A 17,397-nucleotide genomic window follows, 5' to 3' on the forward strand; every position below is an offset into this window, starting at 1 on the left:
GTGAGGATTCTCTGTCATCCAGGTCATGGTATTCTGTTAGTGCTATGCGAAGGCAACTGGACTTGCTTGAAGTTCTTGAAGACGTTTCGCCCCTCATCCGAACGAACTGAAGAAGCCTTTCATCTGAGCATCCAGGAAGAGACAATGCTGCATCTCAGGAGTGCTCACATTCAAGGTAGCTTTTCTGAAAAGCAGGAGTTTTATGGAGAGAAATCTTTTTCTTCACAAATGTAGTAGGCTACACACACACACACACACACACACACAGACTCAGAGCAGAGTGCCTTCAGGCACAGAAACACAAGCACGAATTCTCTCCTGAGGAACACCTGTTCAGGGCATTTTGCTTTCAGATGCAGCTGTGTTTGATGTGGCTTGGTGTGTGGGAGAAAAGTGTGCGTCAGCTCCATATGTATATGCATGGCCTCACACATCTGACCTAGATACAACCCATCAAAGAGTCAAAGAAACACTCTGGGCCAAGCAATGCTAGTGTCACTTAAGCCAATGTGTATCATTACTATCATCCACCAACTGTACTGTAGTGCAGAGGTGGGAAGTCACTACATACATCTACTCAGGTCCTTACGTAGTGCCTTTGAGGTACCTACACCACTACATCTGTGTGACAGCTGTACCAATTACTTTATATTTCATAATTAAAAATAGTACTAGTATTATAAAGACCAAGTATTTTCAAAATCTAGGCTTTTCAGTCAAGAAAAACATTTTTTTCTGGGCTTCATGAGTTGTATGAATTGTTCTTAGCTGGTATAGGAGCATGTAATGCTTCCACCTAATACTTCCATTCTCAGTTCTATGAAGCCTTTTAGCATCTTTCAGCTCATTGTTATGGTTTTACAGCCCACAGCTTTACTTTTTTGACACGCTAATCAAACTTGTTTCCAGCTGCAAGCTGAAAACAAGTTTGAAAAAAAAAACAACCCCAAAAAACCCTGATAAACCCACCATATGCTACCTGCCCAGCACTAAACATCAAAGTTAAGGACTGGCTTGTGAAAACACCTGAAAGGGAGCAAATTGCACTTTATTAAACAGGTGGCCAGAAACAAAACTCCAAATGAATGTTAATCTTTCTCTGTGTGTCTACTGGAAATGTAAATAGGCAACTATTTGCTTACAAATTCACCATAAAAATGTCATGAATAAATTAACTTCATGAAACTTCAAAACTCCATATTTTTAAACTCATCGCTTGGTATCTTTTAAAAGTTTATTCTTGACATCAACAGGATTAGTTTGGTTAAATAAACTTAACAGATAATTAAAGAAAAGCTACTATTACTATTACAGTATTCCTAAAACTGCGGGTCAACATTCACTGCTGTTTTTGGTGGTATCTGACATGCTATACACAAATAACTTGCCTGTAATATAATTAGGGCATGTCATGGCCCAAAGCTACATTTATTTTGGTTAGATTTGTGGATGAACATTTTAAAACACCTTGCTCTAATAATTGTCTGTAGAAGGCCACTAGGCAGCTCAACACAGCTACACCAGCTGCTGCATTCAGGGATTTATCCTTCTTTAAATAACTCAGCCCTCATTCCTACCTCCCCGATCATGCCGTTCCAAATCCCGCGGACCAGCTTGCCGTGCTTTCCATTGGTGACCAGGTAGAGGTCGTAGGAGAACTTGATTGTGCGGGACAGCTTCTTCAGGATGTCTATGCAGAAGCCCTTACAGCAAAGTTTGGTGTAGGACTCTGAGTGGCCAATAATACTGTGAGAAGGATGAGAAAAAGCAGAGTCATACAGTTTGGTTTCAACATCTTGTGATCAAAAACCCCTTTTCTGGGAGCTGGGACTCTTACTATTTTTGGCTTGGGTGACTAATGGTGTTGTTTTACTTTGTTTCAGGGAGCGAGTGCTAAATAGTCGCGGGCTCTCAAGCTGACACTGACCATGATCTACAACGGCAAAGTGAAGGGCAGGCGATGGCTGGTTCATTAGCTAAAATCAATGTCTGTTAACAAGGTATCTTTCAGAGAGACAGAGGAGACAACTAATAATTGCAAATACACACACACACACACACACACACACACACATACACACAGGCAGTGTGAAAGGGCCCACGGTGAATGGTTGAGTGACTGTGATGGCCTCTAATCAAAGGCCATTAAGGTGTGTAGCATTTGAGGGACACACTCACTTCCTCGCTGTGGCCTCTCTACTTAATGGGGTGTAGAAGAAGAGAACAGAAGGACAGGAAACGGTGAAAATTAATTGAATAAAAAACAACAGAGAACAGCTGAAAGCGACAGTGGACAGTGAAAAAAGCAGGCAGACTGAAAATGAAGTCGACACACTTCCTTAGAAAAAAACCTCTCCCTCTTTTTTTCGCTTCATCATCTATCAAGCTGCCGGAGTGGAGGCTGAAAATCTACGAGGGCTGAGTCACAGTGTACGTGTCTGTGTGTGTGTGTGTGTGTGTGTGTGTGTGTGTGTGTGTGTGTGTGTGTGTGTGTGTGTGTGTGTGTGTGTGTGTGTGTGCGTGCGTGCGTGTTTGTGATTGAGATAGCCTCAGCATGTCAGTGAGTCAGCATAAGAGCTGAAGAACGATAAAGAGAGCATGTGAGTGAATACATGAGCAAGAGATTGATTGAAAAAAAGTCAAGCGGGTAATTAACATTCGAGTTGATTATTTTCAAAAGTGTAAGCGTTCATTATAGATAAATTTTAAGTATTTTTGAAAGGCTCGCTTCTTTCACGGGAGTCAACAGCTCTGATAAACGCAGTGTTAATTAATTTCTGCAGGAGCTCACCACATGTCGACTTTATACGCACTCCACTAACAATGCACACACACACAAACACCGGGCTAAAACCGGGCCGTGTCTCTCCGTATCGCACACAAACACACGCACGCACACATTTCAGGATCCTCTGAGGATTAGCAGCGGTTGTTTTTTTGTGCAGTGTGTTCTCCACAAAATGCCCAGAAACTAGTGCAGCGTGGAGGGAAGCACCATGAGGGAGTTGGACGAGAGAGAGAGCAAGAGAGGGGGATTCTCAGGTGAACGGTTGACAGGAAACACACGGCCGACAACCAGATGAGGCCTCTGACAGAGCGGCGACTTCAGTTTTGAGGGAAACGAGGGCGAGAGCAAAGAAGGACAGATTGAGAGGAGGAAGAAGAGGAGGAGGAGGATATTTGAAATAGCCACCACTGTGATCAGCATTGGGATGATGAGGAAAGCTCTGGAAAGTTAATGTGCTGCTTCATTGGGCTACATTCGCAGTCAAAAAACTATTATTTCCAATAATCTGTCAATTATCTTCTTGATTAATCTTTTAATCATTTAGTCCATAAAATGTCATAAAATATTTTAAAATGCCCATTGCAAGGTGCCCAATTTGATGTCTTCGAGATACCCTACAGTACATGACCCAAAGTATACGGACACCTGGACATTACACCCGTACGTGATTGTTGAACATCTTATTCCGAAACCATGGGCATTAATCTGCTGCTACCACAGCCCCCACTCCTCTGGGAAGGTTTTCCACCAGATATTGTAACATGGCTGCACGGATTTGCACCCCTTCAGAGTAGCAAGTCCTCCAAATTAATTGACAAAATGTCATTTTTTATAATGTGATTCCACGATTGGTAGGTTAACATAATTTCTCTGTGCCTTCCAAGACTGTTACAAATGACTGTCGGAAAAAACAAATCCGTTTTTATAATGTGACAACCGTCTGGATAAGGTTTGGGTAGGTTCTGGTTATAAACTGACTTGGTGAAGTATAGGAAACATTGTGGCTTGGCTTAAAATGACTACTTCATTAAAATTAGGGAACCTTTTGTCATTGTGGGTACAGTAATTACCACATGGTTAAGGTCATGGATTGATCGTGGTCATGCTTAAAAATAACAAGGTTGACTGTCTCTGGTGTTAAGTCAGATGTTTTGTGGATCTATGCATCCACCCTTATTCCCTGATGTAGGATGTAGTATGCCCTCTATGTAGCGAAGGGTGAAGGTCAGGGTGGTGAGTTTGCATGCAACTCACTTGCTGTAACAATGCAGCAGTTAATTTTTACTTTTTCTAAACCTTAACCACGATCTTTCCTTTCCTCTTACCTTAGATGCCTAACCACAGCCAAAACCCTAACCATGATTTACTTGCCATAACCACTGTCTTTCCTAGCCATAGTTGGCATGAGCAGATATTATAAACAAAAATTATAATTTTAAAATTGTCGGCATTGGATGTTAGCAAATATTATCACTGAACGCCATCAGCGGTTTTTTAAAAATTGTCGAATATCAATGTTTATCCTGACAATAAGCTTGGGACGAGACGTGTCCACATAGTTTTTGGCCATGTATATATTCTATTTACACTGATATGAAACGTGGAAAAGCTGCAAATCCTCACATTTGAGAGCAAAGGTTTGTTGTTTTCTGTCAAACAACTAATTATCAACACATTATAAAGTAATTATTCCAGAACTGGTGTGCATTTACCATCTGGTCACTGCATGTCTATACCATACTATATCATCCAGCCAAGATTTCTAAAGTGGGATTGTAGTGTGGTATTCCTGCTCTTAATCAGCTCAGCTTTTCTGGCAAAATAAGCCATCATCTGTCCAAAGAAAGGGTTTTTAATGAGCAAGACAAAAAGTTTTAATTACGCTAAACATCTGCTCTGCAGGGAAGCTGCTCAGACGACACAGCAAGATTAACTGATTTATATAGCAGCAGTCTTCTGTCCCTCGCTCTTTCCTTCCCCCTTCTTATTGGTCACCGTCCAAATGGGGCATGCCAGCCAGAGAGAAATGGTGAAAGAGAAACAGAAAGAGGCTAGGATGGGATAACATTGTTCCATGCTATGACAGATGTCCCCATGTCGGACAGATAAATCTTCTTTACGGACAATCAATCTGCCATCGCACCCAACAACAACTGTTACATATCTCTCTCAGTAATTAACGTGCCAGGCATGGTCAGCTCTGCAATCTGCATAACCAATACATGTCCACACGCACGCACACACACACACACACTCACGTGCACACACAGACACACAAACACAAAGACACATGCGCACACACATGTTTTTGTGTATTGTGAGGACTCTTCGCCCCAAACCAGTGTCTATTCTTTATTAGGGGGACACCCCTTTCCACTTGCTGTACAAAGGTACAACACAAATTTCACTTCAAATATTGAATACAAAAAAGATATGCAGTGCAGGGTGCATGCACGCATGTATCCATGTCCCAGTCTGTGTTGACCACAGACAGCTCTACTGCAGGCTATGGAGGTCCCCTGTTTGATAGGTAGAAATCAGCCAGGGTTGCGAGTCAACGTTAAAATAAAAATTACAAAAGCAGTTTTGCACTATATAAAGCCTGTACATAAAACTCTCAAAAATATCAGTAGAAAAGATTGGTTCAATAATTTTTGGCCAGGGGCTAGCACACACACACACACACACACACACACACACACACACACACACACACACACACGCACGCACGCACGCACGCACACACGCACACAGCACACATGCACATATAAACATGCAAACTGCCTCCAGAATCGGGATCAGGTCACTGAATTTCACAGACGAGGTCACAGCAGCAGTAGAGGATTCAGTGGATCTCTTAGTGAGTATTTTTTTGAGTGAGTGTTTTACACCAAACATTACCAGGCTGAAGTAATTCTATTGCCATAATTGTGAAACCTGATACAGTGTAAACTCATTCACCTTTCCTTTAATACATAATATAAAGAGAGGCATTTTTATCTGCTTTTCAATGTCAGAATGAAGCAAGATTGAAGCAGTGATCTTGTCTCTGTTTTTCAAATGTGCCATTCCCAAAATATTTGTGTCGATGTGCAACTGTAACACAAATTTATCTGTAAAAGTTGGGTAGGCTGTACAATTGGTATGGTTCTACTCTTCGATAAGCTCCCTGCTGCAGGTAAAGGCCATAGCAGCATGAATACACAGCAACGTGATCAATAGTGAGAATTAAGTTTGAAATAACAAACCTCCAGAGTGAACAGAGGTGTTACAGTAGGTTAATGGTGGGGGTGAGAAATTCTTTTGCCCACAGCAATGGCAAGAAAACATCAGCATAAAAAAAAGAATAATTTGTGTCTAGACCTTTAAATAAATAACCAGATCACTGCAGTGACATGTGGTGGGCGTGGCAGGCTAGCCGTTAGCTGACAGAACAACACGATGTCTGGCTCAGTATCCGGCCTAAACCAGGTCCGTAAAAGATGCAGAACTTGCAGCAAATTTAAAAAGTTATATCTGTTCTCACGGTGATTACTGCATTTTTGGTATGCTCAACAAGATGTGTGATCACAATCATGCATGATTAATAGATTCTCGGAAGGAGCAATTCTGATGTGCTGCACATTCACGCACCAGAAAATAACTGGAGAAGTCAATGCATTAATTGAATACTATATGTTCTTGGGCTGTTAGCTTAAAGTCCATGATTCAAGCTGTTAGACAGGGTAATCAAATCTCAGGTTTTCAGTCGCAGTAAGTCATTTTGAGAAACATAGTCTGATCTCAATAGATCTTAAAATATGCATACACATCCCGCAGAAAACCATTAAAAAAAAAAAACGTAACCCAGAATTAGCCTTTCACGCAGTGATGACGAACAAAGAAGTCCACTTGAAATACGTAAGTTGTCATTATTCATTTTACACCTCTCAGATCAAGGAAAGAAATACACTAATATATCCGTTATCAGAAACATGTGTGCACTTCTCACTCAATATTTCAACATTATTGAGGAATAGCAGGTTTTATGCATCGTACTCTCAAATATCATTTACAAAAAATTGACTTTCAAATGCAGAAAACTTCTGAAGATCATGTTTCCCAGTAATGGTTGTAAAGTATTTTATGTGTTATGAGTGGAAACAATAAAGCTCAGCTCACAAAATGGTTGATTCTTTTTCACATCTGCCATTTAAATTTACGAAATACTAGTATTTCTATTGTTTTTCTGGTTGTTTGAACATAATAAAGACACTGTGTGTTTCTGGCAAGCACCAGTTGAAGGTAGTCAGAGGTAATAGCTATTTAATGGCTTTTGTTCTACCATGTTGCGATCTGTGTTTGACACCGGAGGTGTGTTTTTAAAGTGCTTAGACACTCAGCACACACAATTACTCTGTGTTTAATGAAGTGTGGACGTTTGCAGTGTCTACTCAGAACTAAACTAGGGCAGAGACACAGAGAGGGAGGGTGCAGATTTCTGTGTGTAGCACTGGGTATTAGTTGAAACATTTCGACACTAGTGCCAATACAATACCTGATTTTCTTTAACGATACCAGAGCCACACTATACTTCAGAATATATAATGTTTTTATGAACCTTTTTTTTTTATTTAGTGAAAGTCAACATGGAGGAGAAGGCCTAGACGTGCTCAGAATCATGGAAAGTTTGGATATAAAGCTACATTTCAAAGGTCACAAGAGAGAAAAGAGCAAACATAATCTGTAGATGAGGATAGTGCGAAACAGTTGAAAGCCTCAGGCTCCTGTGCAATTTTTGGCTATCGAAGCTAAAAAATTACAATCATGATAGAATCATGGAAACATGATGATCATACAATGAGAAATCGTACACCGATAGCCAATTTCAGTTGCACCAAAATTCAGACAATAAACTGTAACGGCTGCTACAACTCACTTCTACTAACCAGCCACTCAGAAAACAACATGACACACAGTTCACTGGCAAGTTAGCATAACGCTACTGCTGCAAACACTTTTACCTGAAGCTCACTTTAAAAACTCGGGATTTCATTCTGCCCCCTTTCCCTGGCCAAGACCAGCTTCACACATCCTCCTCCTCTTTTGAGGTTTTTCAAAGCAAAGAAGTGTCAGCGCTATGGCCAACGCTTCTTTACGGTTTGCTACATTTTCAAATCATGAGAGTGGCACAGATGGACGACAAGAGCTAACGACATGTCTCTGCTTGTATCCATTTTTTGCTATTTACAATGTAGCACTGCAGTAAAATTGCCCCAAAATTAACGTCGTTCAGTCAGTCATAGATTGCGACCAAGACTTTATCAAATCCATCTTGCACAGCGTGACATGCAATAAACTTCTAAGATGGTAACAAGCTTATTCTTGCTGAGAGTTAGATGAGAAGATTGATACCACTCTCACATCTGTCCAATGAATATGGAGCTTAGCATACAGACTGGAGACAGAGAAAAAATTAGCCTGGCTATGACCACCTACCTGCACCTCTAAAGCTCAGTAATAAACATGTTACATCGCGTTTGTGGGGGATTATTTGCTGGTCTATTTCTTGGCCGATTGCATTTACAACCAGTGGAGACTCCAGGAAGTTACTAGTCCAAGCCCAGAAATAGTCTAGCACGTAACTGCCAGTAAAATGGCAATTTGTTATTTTTTTGTTTGGTTTCTGAACAGCTTAAACAAAAAAGACATAATGTGTCAATTAATGATTTTTAGAGGGGCTGGCAGGCGGATTTTGTTATCATTGGATAGAACCCAGGCCAGCTGTTCCACCCTGTTTCAAGTCTTCATGCTAAGCTAAGCTAGCTGCTAGGCTTACATTTAATGGACAGTCATGAGAGTGGTATCAATCTCTCCACCAGAAAGCGAATATGCTTATTTCCCAAAATGTCAAAATATTCCCTTAAGTGGACAAGGGGCTAGGATTGTTTTATCAGCCGCAACTGACAATCATTGCCAGCTTTTGTACTTGACAGCTGTCAATACCCAGTGTGCTGCTGACACACTTCAGCTGGTACAAAAAAGTACTGCGTTCAGTACACAGCCCTGCCTGTGTCTGTATGTTTGTAAGCCTCAATGGCATATGTATGTTTACATCCGCATATTTGTGCAGATGTAAAAAGGTGTACATGTGTTTGCATTGCTGGGTGTACCTCTCTGTGTGATTGGCCTGGCGCCTGCAGGGTACCGTGTTGCGGACACATGTGCCGGTGCCCGGGTCCACGTTCTCGACCATGACGAAGGGATGCTCCTCCAGCGTTGCCACAGTCAGGTGACGATCATCAGACACGTGCTCCAGGAAGTTGCCATACCGAGGCCAGACAGGGTAGCGGACTTGGAGGATCCCCCGAGCGTACGTACCCACCTGGAGAGCGAAGGCGGGAGACAAAGAGCTCATTGGTATCATGTACGTGTAAGTTTGAATCCCAGCCGTGACCTTCACTTCATGTCGACCCCTTCTCTCTCCACTTGTTTTGTCTTTGCCTATTTCACAGAATGAATTATTTTATTTTATTTTATAAAGGAAAATTAGCATGTGCTGACCTGCAGGAAGAGCATTAGAAGATGAAAGGAGAGCTAATTAATGCATAGTGAGAAGATTTAAAAGTCTTTGAGTTAAACATTTCGTAGGAAAAAATACAATGAGCAAACCAACTGCATCACATTAATAATACATGCAAGCATGTGTTGCGTTCAATCTGTGTTCATTTTGTTGACTGATTATTCAATTATTGGTTTTCTTTTTTCAACTGAAGAAACAAATTGAAATGTCACTGTTCATAAATGGGAACCGTTCAAGTGATTAGTGATATTTATTATATGTGTTTTTCTGTCTTTGTGTGTTTAAAATATTTGCTGCTTTTGTAGAGCTGTTTTAATTACCAAAAAAAAATGTCCTTGTGCTGAAAAGCTCTGTATGCGGTGCCGTATAATGTCATACAACGAATAATCTCATCGAGATATAAACTCAGTGAAACCCTCTCCGCGAGAACCGGGACTGTTTGTCATATCAACGCAACATAATGAGCCATACTGAGCTCAGCTAGCGCTGACTTATTGCATGCGAAACTTGCTCCCTCACAGCTTTAATGATACCTCTTTTTCAAATCAACTCTTGATTTGTTTTTCAGCTCACTCATACTAACGCTTTTCCTTCGTCATACATGGATGTTTTACAAATTTGCGTGAAGGTGCAGTATGAGTGCTAATGCAGTTTGCATTAGATGATCATTTGTATCTCTGCACCATCTATAAGTGACAGAATCACAAAGATGCCAGCTGTGAAGATCCGTCATTTTAATCTCATGTCTTATCTTCTCATTGAGTAGGGCAGCCTACTCAAACTAATGTCAGACTCTATCTTGAAGTATACAGCTCCTGTCTATTTGATGGCCATCATAAAAATGTTGGAAATCAGAAGAACAGGGTTTACAGATTAAAAGACTGGCCCAAATCAAAGCAGCCATATTTGAGATATCCTGAGTTTTGGTCCTTGGTATGAGTCAAGCTCATATAACAACAGATCCTCCAATTTCAGTAATGCAACTCAGTAGTAGCTCTTCAATAGACCATCCCTGCCTCCTTAATGCCCACTTCTTTCAAACCCCACACCCCCATTTATAATGCAAATGTTTTAGCAAACAGCTGCTTGTTTGCACATACAGCAGATACAGAACAACAGTAGCATTTATTCTGGGTCATGTTGTTGTCCACCAATCACGAATGAAACCAATATTCATTCCCCTCGTAACCCCGTTTTGGTCTTCACCAACCTCTGAGGTAAATATCTGGATCTTTAGCAGCTAATGGCCCTCATAGTTCACCAGCTAGATGCTGACTTTGTCTGTGTGCTGTTTGGTGCTGAGCAGGTAGTGTGCAGTCAGTTTACTTGAGCTTTTTTTTCAGTAAACAGCTGCGTGCTTCTGCTGCTGGAAATGACATTGATGAGAGCGGTGAGAGTAAACCAAGAAAGTAAAGGTGCGGGCCGCAAAACCAAAACATTGAGCTGAAAGATGCTGAAACGCACTGCAGAACTAAGGGGAACTGCAAAGCCGGGTGATAGTTCTCACTGAGTTCCTCTGAGCAACACATCTTACGTTACACATAGTCTTCAGATCGATTGATAAAATTAAAAAAAGTGATTAGTTGCAGCTTTAAACTTTTGTTCCGTGGCTATTCTACAGATTCAAGAAGTACGGAAAAATGAGGAAAGAGGAAAAACTAGGAGGGGGGCCCCATCAGAGTGAGGGGACTTTCCTGTCCAAAATGTCACCCAGCAGCACTCTTCAGGAACAACATCATGTTAAACTGTCAGGATGTCACATTGAAGGATAAAGACTTGAAAAGAGCAGATACACCAAAACCTGTCGTCATTATGGATGAGCTATGAAGAGGAGGGGAAGAAACAGCAGTGACAAATCAGGTTGTAATGAGACTGAAAAGGAGAGAGGATTCACAGAATTTAGACGCATGAATGTTTCTCCTGTTATAAGTGGTGTCTTATTGTAGATAGTGTTTGTGTGAACAACAGCTACGCCACACTTGAACACATAGAACATGGATGAAGTGTATATTTGAGGCTGCTGGCTGCACAATTGTGACTTTAACATCTACACACACATACAAACCAAGCCCCTCTTCAGCACAATTACATGTCCATGTTCATACACACACGGATACATACACACAAGCCATGAGATGACATTGATAAAGTAGGTTGGTCTTTCCAGGGCAGAAATAAATGAGTTCAACTGTAGCTGTGAGATTACGTTCAGGTCTCTTTGTGGAGTCGCACTTTTTCAATACACCCTCGGGTTCTGATAAGTGTGTGTGTGTGTGTGTGTGTGTGTGTGTGTGTGTGTGTGTGTGTGTGTGTGTGTAAAAGGGAGTGAAAATACTCAATAAAATTGCAAGGCAAGGGGATGACTAAACAAGAGTAAGAGAAGGATATGGCTTCAACGGGGAACACACAGACGGACATTATTGATTTGAAATTACGCCTACACTTGTACCTTCAAATATCACCCGGAGTATTCCAGGAGATATTTTGTGATCACTTGATAAAGCTTTGATTTTTAATGTATCCACTTTCCCCCAACCAGCCTTTTATTTCCTGCCTTTTCCAAAATCCATCTTGGCATCTCAGTGCAACGGGCATAAACTTGTTGCACCTAGACAGATTATATATGTGGGTCAAAGGTGCTGGTGTTTTATAAACAACGGGAAGTTAATTATTGCAGTTTGACCAACACGATCAGCAGCTGGAGCTGCGGGGTTGGTTGTGACACACTGTTGTGACTCATAAAGGCAATTAAAAGACTTTAAAACCCTTAGCACCTGACTGCTCAGGAAAAAAATCTGTCAAATCTAAACACACAGGCATGATACAAATGTTTTTAGATTCAGTGTGACTTACACTCTCCGAGGATGTCATTATCTCTGATGTCTGTTGCAATAAAATTCCACATCATACAAATCAGATCATTTGAAAAAAGGTTGCACCTTATAAATCCAGAATTTGTCAGAGAATCATTACATCTTTAAGTTCTCTTCAGTATGAAAGTGATCTAATGATAGCCGTTTTTACGTCCATGGATACATTGCACTAACGACAAATAGCTAATTCGGCATAGTTTTAATGGTGCCAATTTGCCAAAATGAAAACAAATATTGGCTAAGAACAATGGGGCTGAGGTTGTATCTCACAGCTACATCACTCCATGGCAATGGGGATGTGTTGGGGAGCACAGTTGTCTCAGTTTTTGTCTTTGGGGGGGGTCCTACGGTTATACACTTGGAAAGCAGTGATTGCAGTGAGAATAAAGGTCTACAGATTCTGTTTGTTTGTGAATTTAGCCAGTTAGTGAAGATTCAGTCAGTTTTATGTTTTTTAAACAGCTGTTTAAACAGCCACAGTTCCATACCTATAATAAGAAAATGTTATATTATATAATAATATAATACATAATATATTTGACACATTTGGCCCCGGTCATATTTATTATTGACATGGTTTACAACTCAAGACGCTCATCTGTATAGTAGCAACTACACTGTACTCAAAGCCTTGCAGTGTGTGGGCAAGTAACAGGAAAAACATAGAAGTATTTCTTGAAAGTTTTTTAGAAGGTTATTACTGTATTACTGTCAGTGTTTTCAGTCTTGCGCTGTGCGCGGCGTTGAATCTGAGGTCTCATTCTTCCTATGCTATCAGTGCCAGTATGCTTTTGTGGTTCAGCTTCTGGTGCCCAGTACCTTGTCCCAGAGTCGCTCCCGGTCCAAAGCAATGAAGACCATGGAAGGGTTTGAGCGGAAGCCTTGGTTGTTGAACGACAGATCTCTCCTTTCCCACGTCACATTCAGCATGTGCCTGCAGCTCACAGAAACACAAACTCTTAAGCACAAACAGCGGAACCATATAGAACGCAATCAAGGAACTTTGTGTCTAAATCACACGAGAATTTGCATATTCATGTCCACAGATAAACACACACAATGATCACCTCCTAATTAAATCTAAAGCTCCCCTGGAGGGGATTAATCTAATGTGGGAGACTGGAAGTAGCTCATTAGGGGATGATAAAGGCAGCTGATTGGTGGAGGGCAGGATGTTCCTAGTGAGTGATTTTGCTGTCTGTTAAGGTACACATCCATGACAGACTGCGCTGTGAATAATGAATCCAGGTAAATTTGCAATCGAAGACCACGTGCAAAAGAGACTCACGTGAAGCTAAAGTTGTGCTCCTCTCTCTGTACATCAGTAATGATCACTCTATTAGGAATTGTATTCGGGCTAACAAAAGTATGCCTCACCTGAACAGGGTATTGTTGTCTGAGTGTTTAGCCGGCTTGTTGCAGTCACCATGTCCCTCAGGAATAAAACCATACCGCTTCTTAAAGCTCTCGGCCCCTTTGGCTACGATGGCGACACCCTCCCTCACCCTCTGCCGCAAGCTTTTCCTCCACTGGTCCGTTATCACGCCGATCACACCAACAGGGAAGCTGACAGGTGGAGGACTGTCGGGGTTGCCCACGGCCAGGCTGGGGAGGATCCAGATGTAGCCGGGCCCCAGCAGGCCCACCTCAGCTGCCTGATGAAACAAGTACTGTGCCTCCTCATAGGAGCAATACGCCAGCAGGACCTGAGAATCCACCTGCATTCAGAAGACCAATTCTCTCAGTGGTAATTCACAGAAGAGAGACAAAACACAGCCTGAACATGCAACACTGTCTGTGATTCATCAAAGCCAGTAGCTCCAGCTGTTCCTAAGTTCGAACTTTGCATCGTTATAACGTAGTTAGGGTAGAGCTTAGTGGAGATTTAAGCTTCACTAAATTACAGTGAAACAATTAAAACCATAAATTAAAAGAATACATCACAAAAATTAGTTCTGACATAGACAAAGGTTTCTACTAACTGTAACTGCCATTGTAGGCTAACTGTTGTGTAGCTAACTGAACCAACTGACTAAGCTAACGTTGGCTTGTTATATGACCAGTTTCAAAATGCTTTTTTAAAAATAACGTAAAGTGGGAGGATTTTGGTTACATTTCACAAACTAATATGTCAATGATGTTACACTAAATGACCAAATAGTGTTGGTTAGGTTGGCATAATTGAATATTTCCCACTCTCTCTGAATACTATTAACTTTACAACACATATTCATTTAAGTTTAATATTGTATTTGGCCCATTAAACAATTGTTTTTAGCAGTTATGTTACATATAGTAATGCTACATTTTAGCTGATGTAGCTGGTGGCTTTTGATTGGCCATTAATAAGTTGCACCATTAAAACAACAACATGTTTTACGTTTTAATGGTGTAATCCAATTTAGTAAAGCACTAGTCTGAAACTAGCCAGTAGTTTGTAAGAATTTAAGGACTTCACACACAAACTTAGCGATGGATTTACAAATAGCTGGTGGATCCCAGTCCAGGAGCTATATATCTCATTGTACCTGCTGCAGCATGCGCTTGGTCTTCACATCATTAGCCCCGACAGACATTTCCAGAGTCAAAATATCCTGTAGATTCCACAGGAAATAGGAGGTATCTGTGTAAGACTGAACTATATCCACAAAGGTGTCATATCCCGGCAGCAAGCTGGTGATCACCGCAAACTCGCCCCAGTCATACTCCTCCATGAGCTAAAACAGGAATATATTGTTTATTGAGGGCTATTTATTAAGAATCATTGCACATATAACAGTGTGAAGGACTGATGATGACAAGATCAATATCACCCTCATGTCACAGTTCAGCACATAACCCCCCTATAATGTGGTAAATTGTTGTTTTTAAACCTCCGTTTTTGTTCAAACAACCAAAATATAATGTGTTAATTAGAAAGCATTTGAGGTACAAATAGGTGGATTTTGTTACCTTTAGAAAGAGCTAGGCTAGTTGTTTCCCCCTGTTTCCAAACTTTATGCTAAACCAAATGAACCAGCTGCTAGCTCCCGCCACATATTTACCATACAGCTATAAGGGTGGTATCACTCTTCTCATCTTATTTTTGGCAACAAAGGTCAAATAAATGTACTTCCCAAAATTTCAAACTATTCCTTTAAGCATTACACTTGGCATTATACTCTCATCAGTCTCTGCAAATGATTCTTCTTGTATTTTAACATGTGTGGAGTCTGAAGTTGGGGTTGACCACATCAGGACAGTGATCACAGGAACAAACGAGAAAAACCTTTAAAATCCGCATTTTATCGCAAATATACCTGCCAATTTCACAGTGGATGTTTCTCAGTTGTGGAAATGCTCCCACTAGATGATGACATAAAATTGGGGTATCACAGATTTAACTGAGATTATCCCATTGACTCCCTAAACATCCGCTGACATCAATCCCTCTAATCTCATGAGAATTTGTAGAGTCCTTCTTAAATACAGATTGCATTTGTTTGTGGACATTGGTCCAGAACATCAGATCAAGGACTCGCAAGGACACAACGGTGTTAATGACCCATCAGACTGGACCCTCTCTTTAGTATGACAACCGAGAGTTTTGTACAATTACTGTTTATATAAGGTTTGATTGTCAGTTAGCACTGAAATACATTTCTGTACCTTGAACATACAGACGATCTGCTGCTCCAGAGATGCTCCCATCTGCAGGAAGGATGATCCCTCTGCCTGTAAAGAGTGAGAGTGTCTCATTTGAGGGTTCAGGTGGGGAAAACCTCCCGTGAATTGAAATATGGGTGACGCAAAAGCATGTTAGGTTCTGGTTTTTCTCAGACATTTCATAAGGGTGGGTGTTTGTGTAAAGTTCTGAGTTCTGATTGGCCTGTTAGGTCATGAAATATTCTTCACCTTTGAGCCGGCTCTGGTAAATTATCTTGAGCAAATCAGCAAACAAAGATCCAAGAAAAGCATTGAACTTTCTGTCACAACAGAAGCAAACTGACGAAAGGTTTTCAAATTAGCTCGTCTTCTGCTCCTCATTTTAGATGCACCTTTAACCTTGTTACTGCTGAGGAATATTTTAATTTGGATGAAACTTTACCACTGCTAGGACAGTGCATTTTAATAATTTCTCCTCTTGTTCAACAGGCATACTATCACTTGTAAAACCATCACTGTTAAAAGTAACGTTGGCAACACAGCGGAACGGCCTTCGAAAACCAATTAAGTTGATAAGAAGTAACGAATAGGGGAGAAAGAAAGGACTAAATTTTAAGGGAGCAGTGCTTGCACAATGGCACTTGAATTGGCTTTGATTTATAAATTTTCCAATGATGCTTTGTAGGAAATTATGAAGAATTTTAAACATGTCATATGTTTAAAAATCTTCCTAAATATCTTCAATGTCGTAAAAAGCATCATTGGAAAGTTTATAAATTGACAAAATGCATGTATTAACAGTTTATTCCAGCAAATACAACGTACAAACAGTACAGTTTGCACCTTTACAGACGCTTACTTTTAACGATCGAGCTTTGATTGTCTATATTCAGCCTCAATCTGGTACAAGTGTCTCTGAACTGCAAACACTCAATCCTGCTGCTCTCTTTCTGTCGAGAAGGGGTGGTCGAATATTGAATGTGTCTGTGCATACATTTGCATACCTACTCACTGCGTATTCGTGTGTGTTGACAGATAAGATGGAAAGTTATTAGAGCCCACTGAACCCATGTCCTTCAAATAGCATTCAGGTAAAGTAGGCTATAGGGATGAGAAGAGGAGGAATACTGGAGGATGTAAAAGTGTATAAATGCAATAAAAAGACTCTTTTAAGTGAGCAGTTGTCACACATTTTTCTCAGGAATTCCAAGCTGAGAACTAATGAAGTGCTGTTGATGGCAATTGATGAAAAGTTAACAGATTAACAATTTCAATTCAACCCAACAGTGGCATGAATTTTTGTACCAAATTTCACACCAATTAGTACAATAACTGTTGAGACATGTCACTCCAACGTCATGGTGGTGCTAGGATCCACATATGCACCTACACAGAAGACACAAACATACAGGCTGCATTTCAGGTTTAAACTAACAGCAAAACTAGAAAACAGTTTCAACAGATTCAAATAAACTTTTCCACAGTCTGGACACCCTGTCCCTGCCTTTTTTTGAGATGGGACTATGTAA

The 17,397-nt window shown here is 40.7% G+C and overlaps 1 protein-coding gene across 1 annotated transcript in view; it reads right to left on the reverse strand.

Annotated features, from left to right (window-relative positions):
• The window catches only part of LOC120794426 (glutamate receptor ionotropic, NMDA 2C-like), a 42,408-nt gene that overhangs the window by 14,468 nt on the left and 10,543 nt on the right, over positions 1–17,397 (reverse strand). Inside the window, exons 3-8 of the mRNA XM_040135511.1 lie at positions 15,872–15,937; positions 14,752–14,940; positions 13,601–13,941; positions 13,043–13,157; positions 8,941–9,152; positions 1,578–1,746 (exon numbers count right to left, since the gene is read on the reverse strand). Of these exons, the coding sequence (XP_039991445.1) occupies positions 1,578–1,746; positions 8,941–9,152; positions 13,043–13,157; positions 13,601–13,941; positions 14,752–14,940; positions 15,872–15,937 (1,092 nt within the window). The remainder of the gene's footprint in view (positions 1–1,577; positions 1,747–8,940; positions 9,153–13,042; positions 13,158–13,600; positions 13,942–14,751; positions 14,941–15,871; positions 15,938–17,397) is intronic.

The sequence above is a fragment of the Xiphias gladius genome, chromosome 9 (genome assembly GCF_016859285.1).
Source record: "Xiphias gladius isolate SHS-SW01 ecotype Sanya breed wild chromosome 9, ASM1685928v1, whole genome shotgun sequence".
NCBI classification, from domain to species: domain Eukaryota; kingdom Metazoa; phylum Chordata; class Actinopteri; order Istiophoriformes; family Xiphiidae; genus Xiphias; species Xiphias gladius.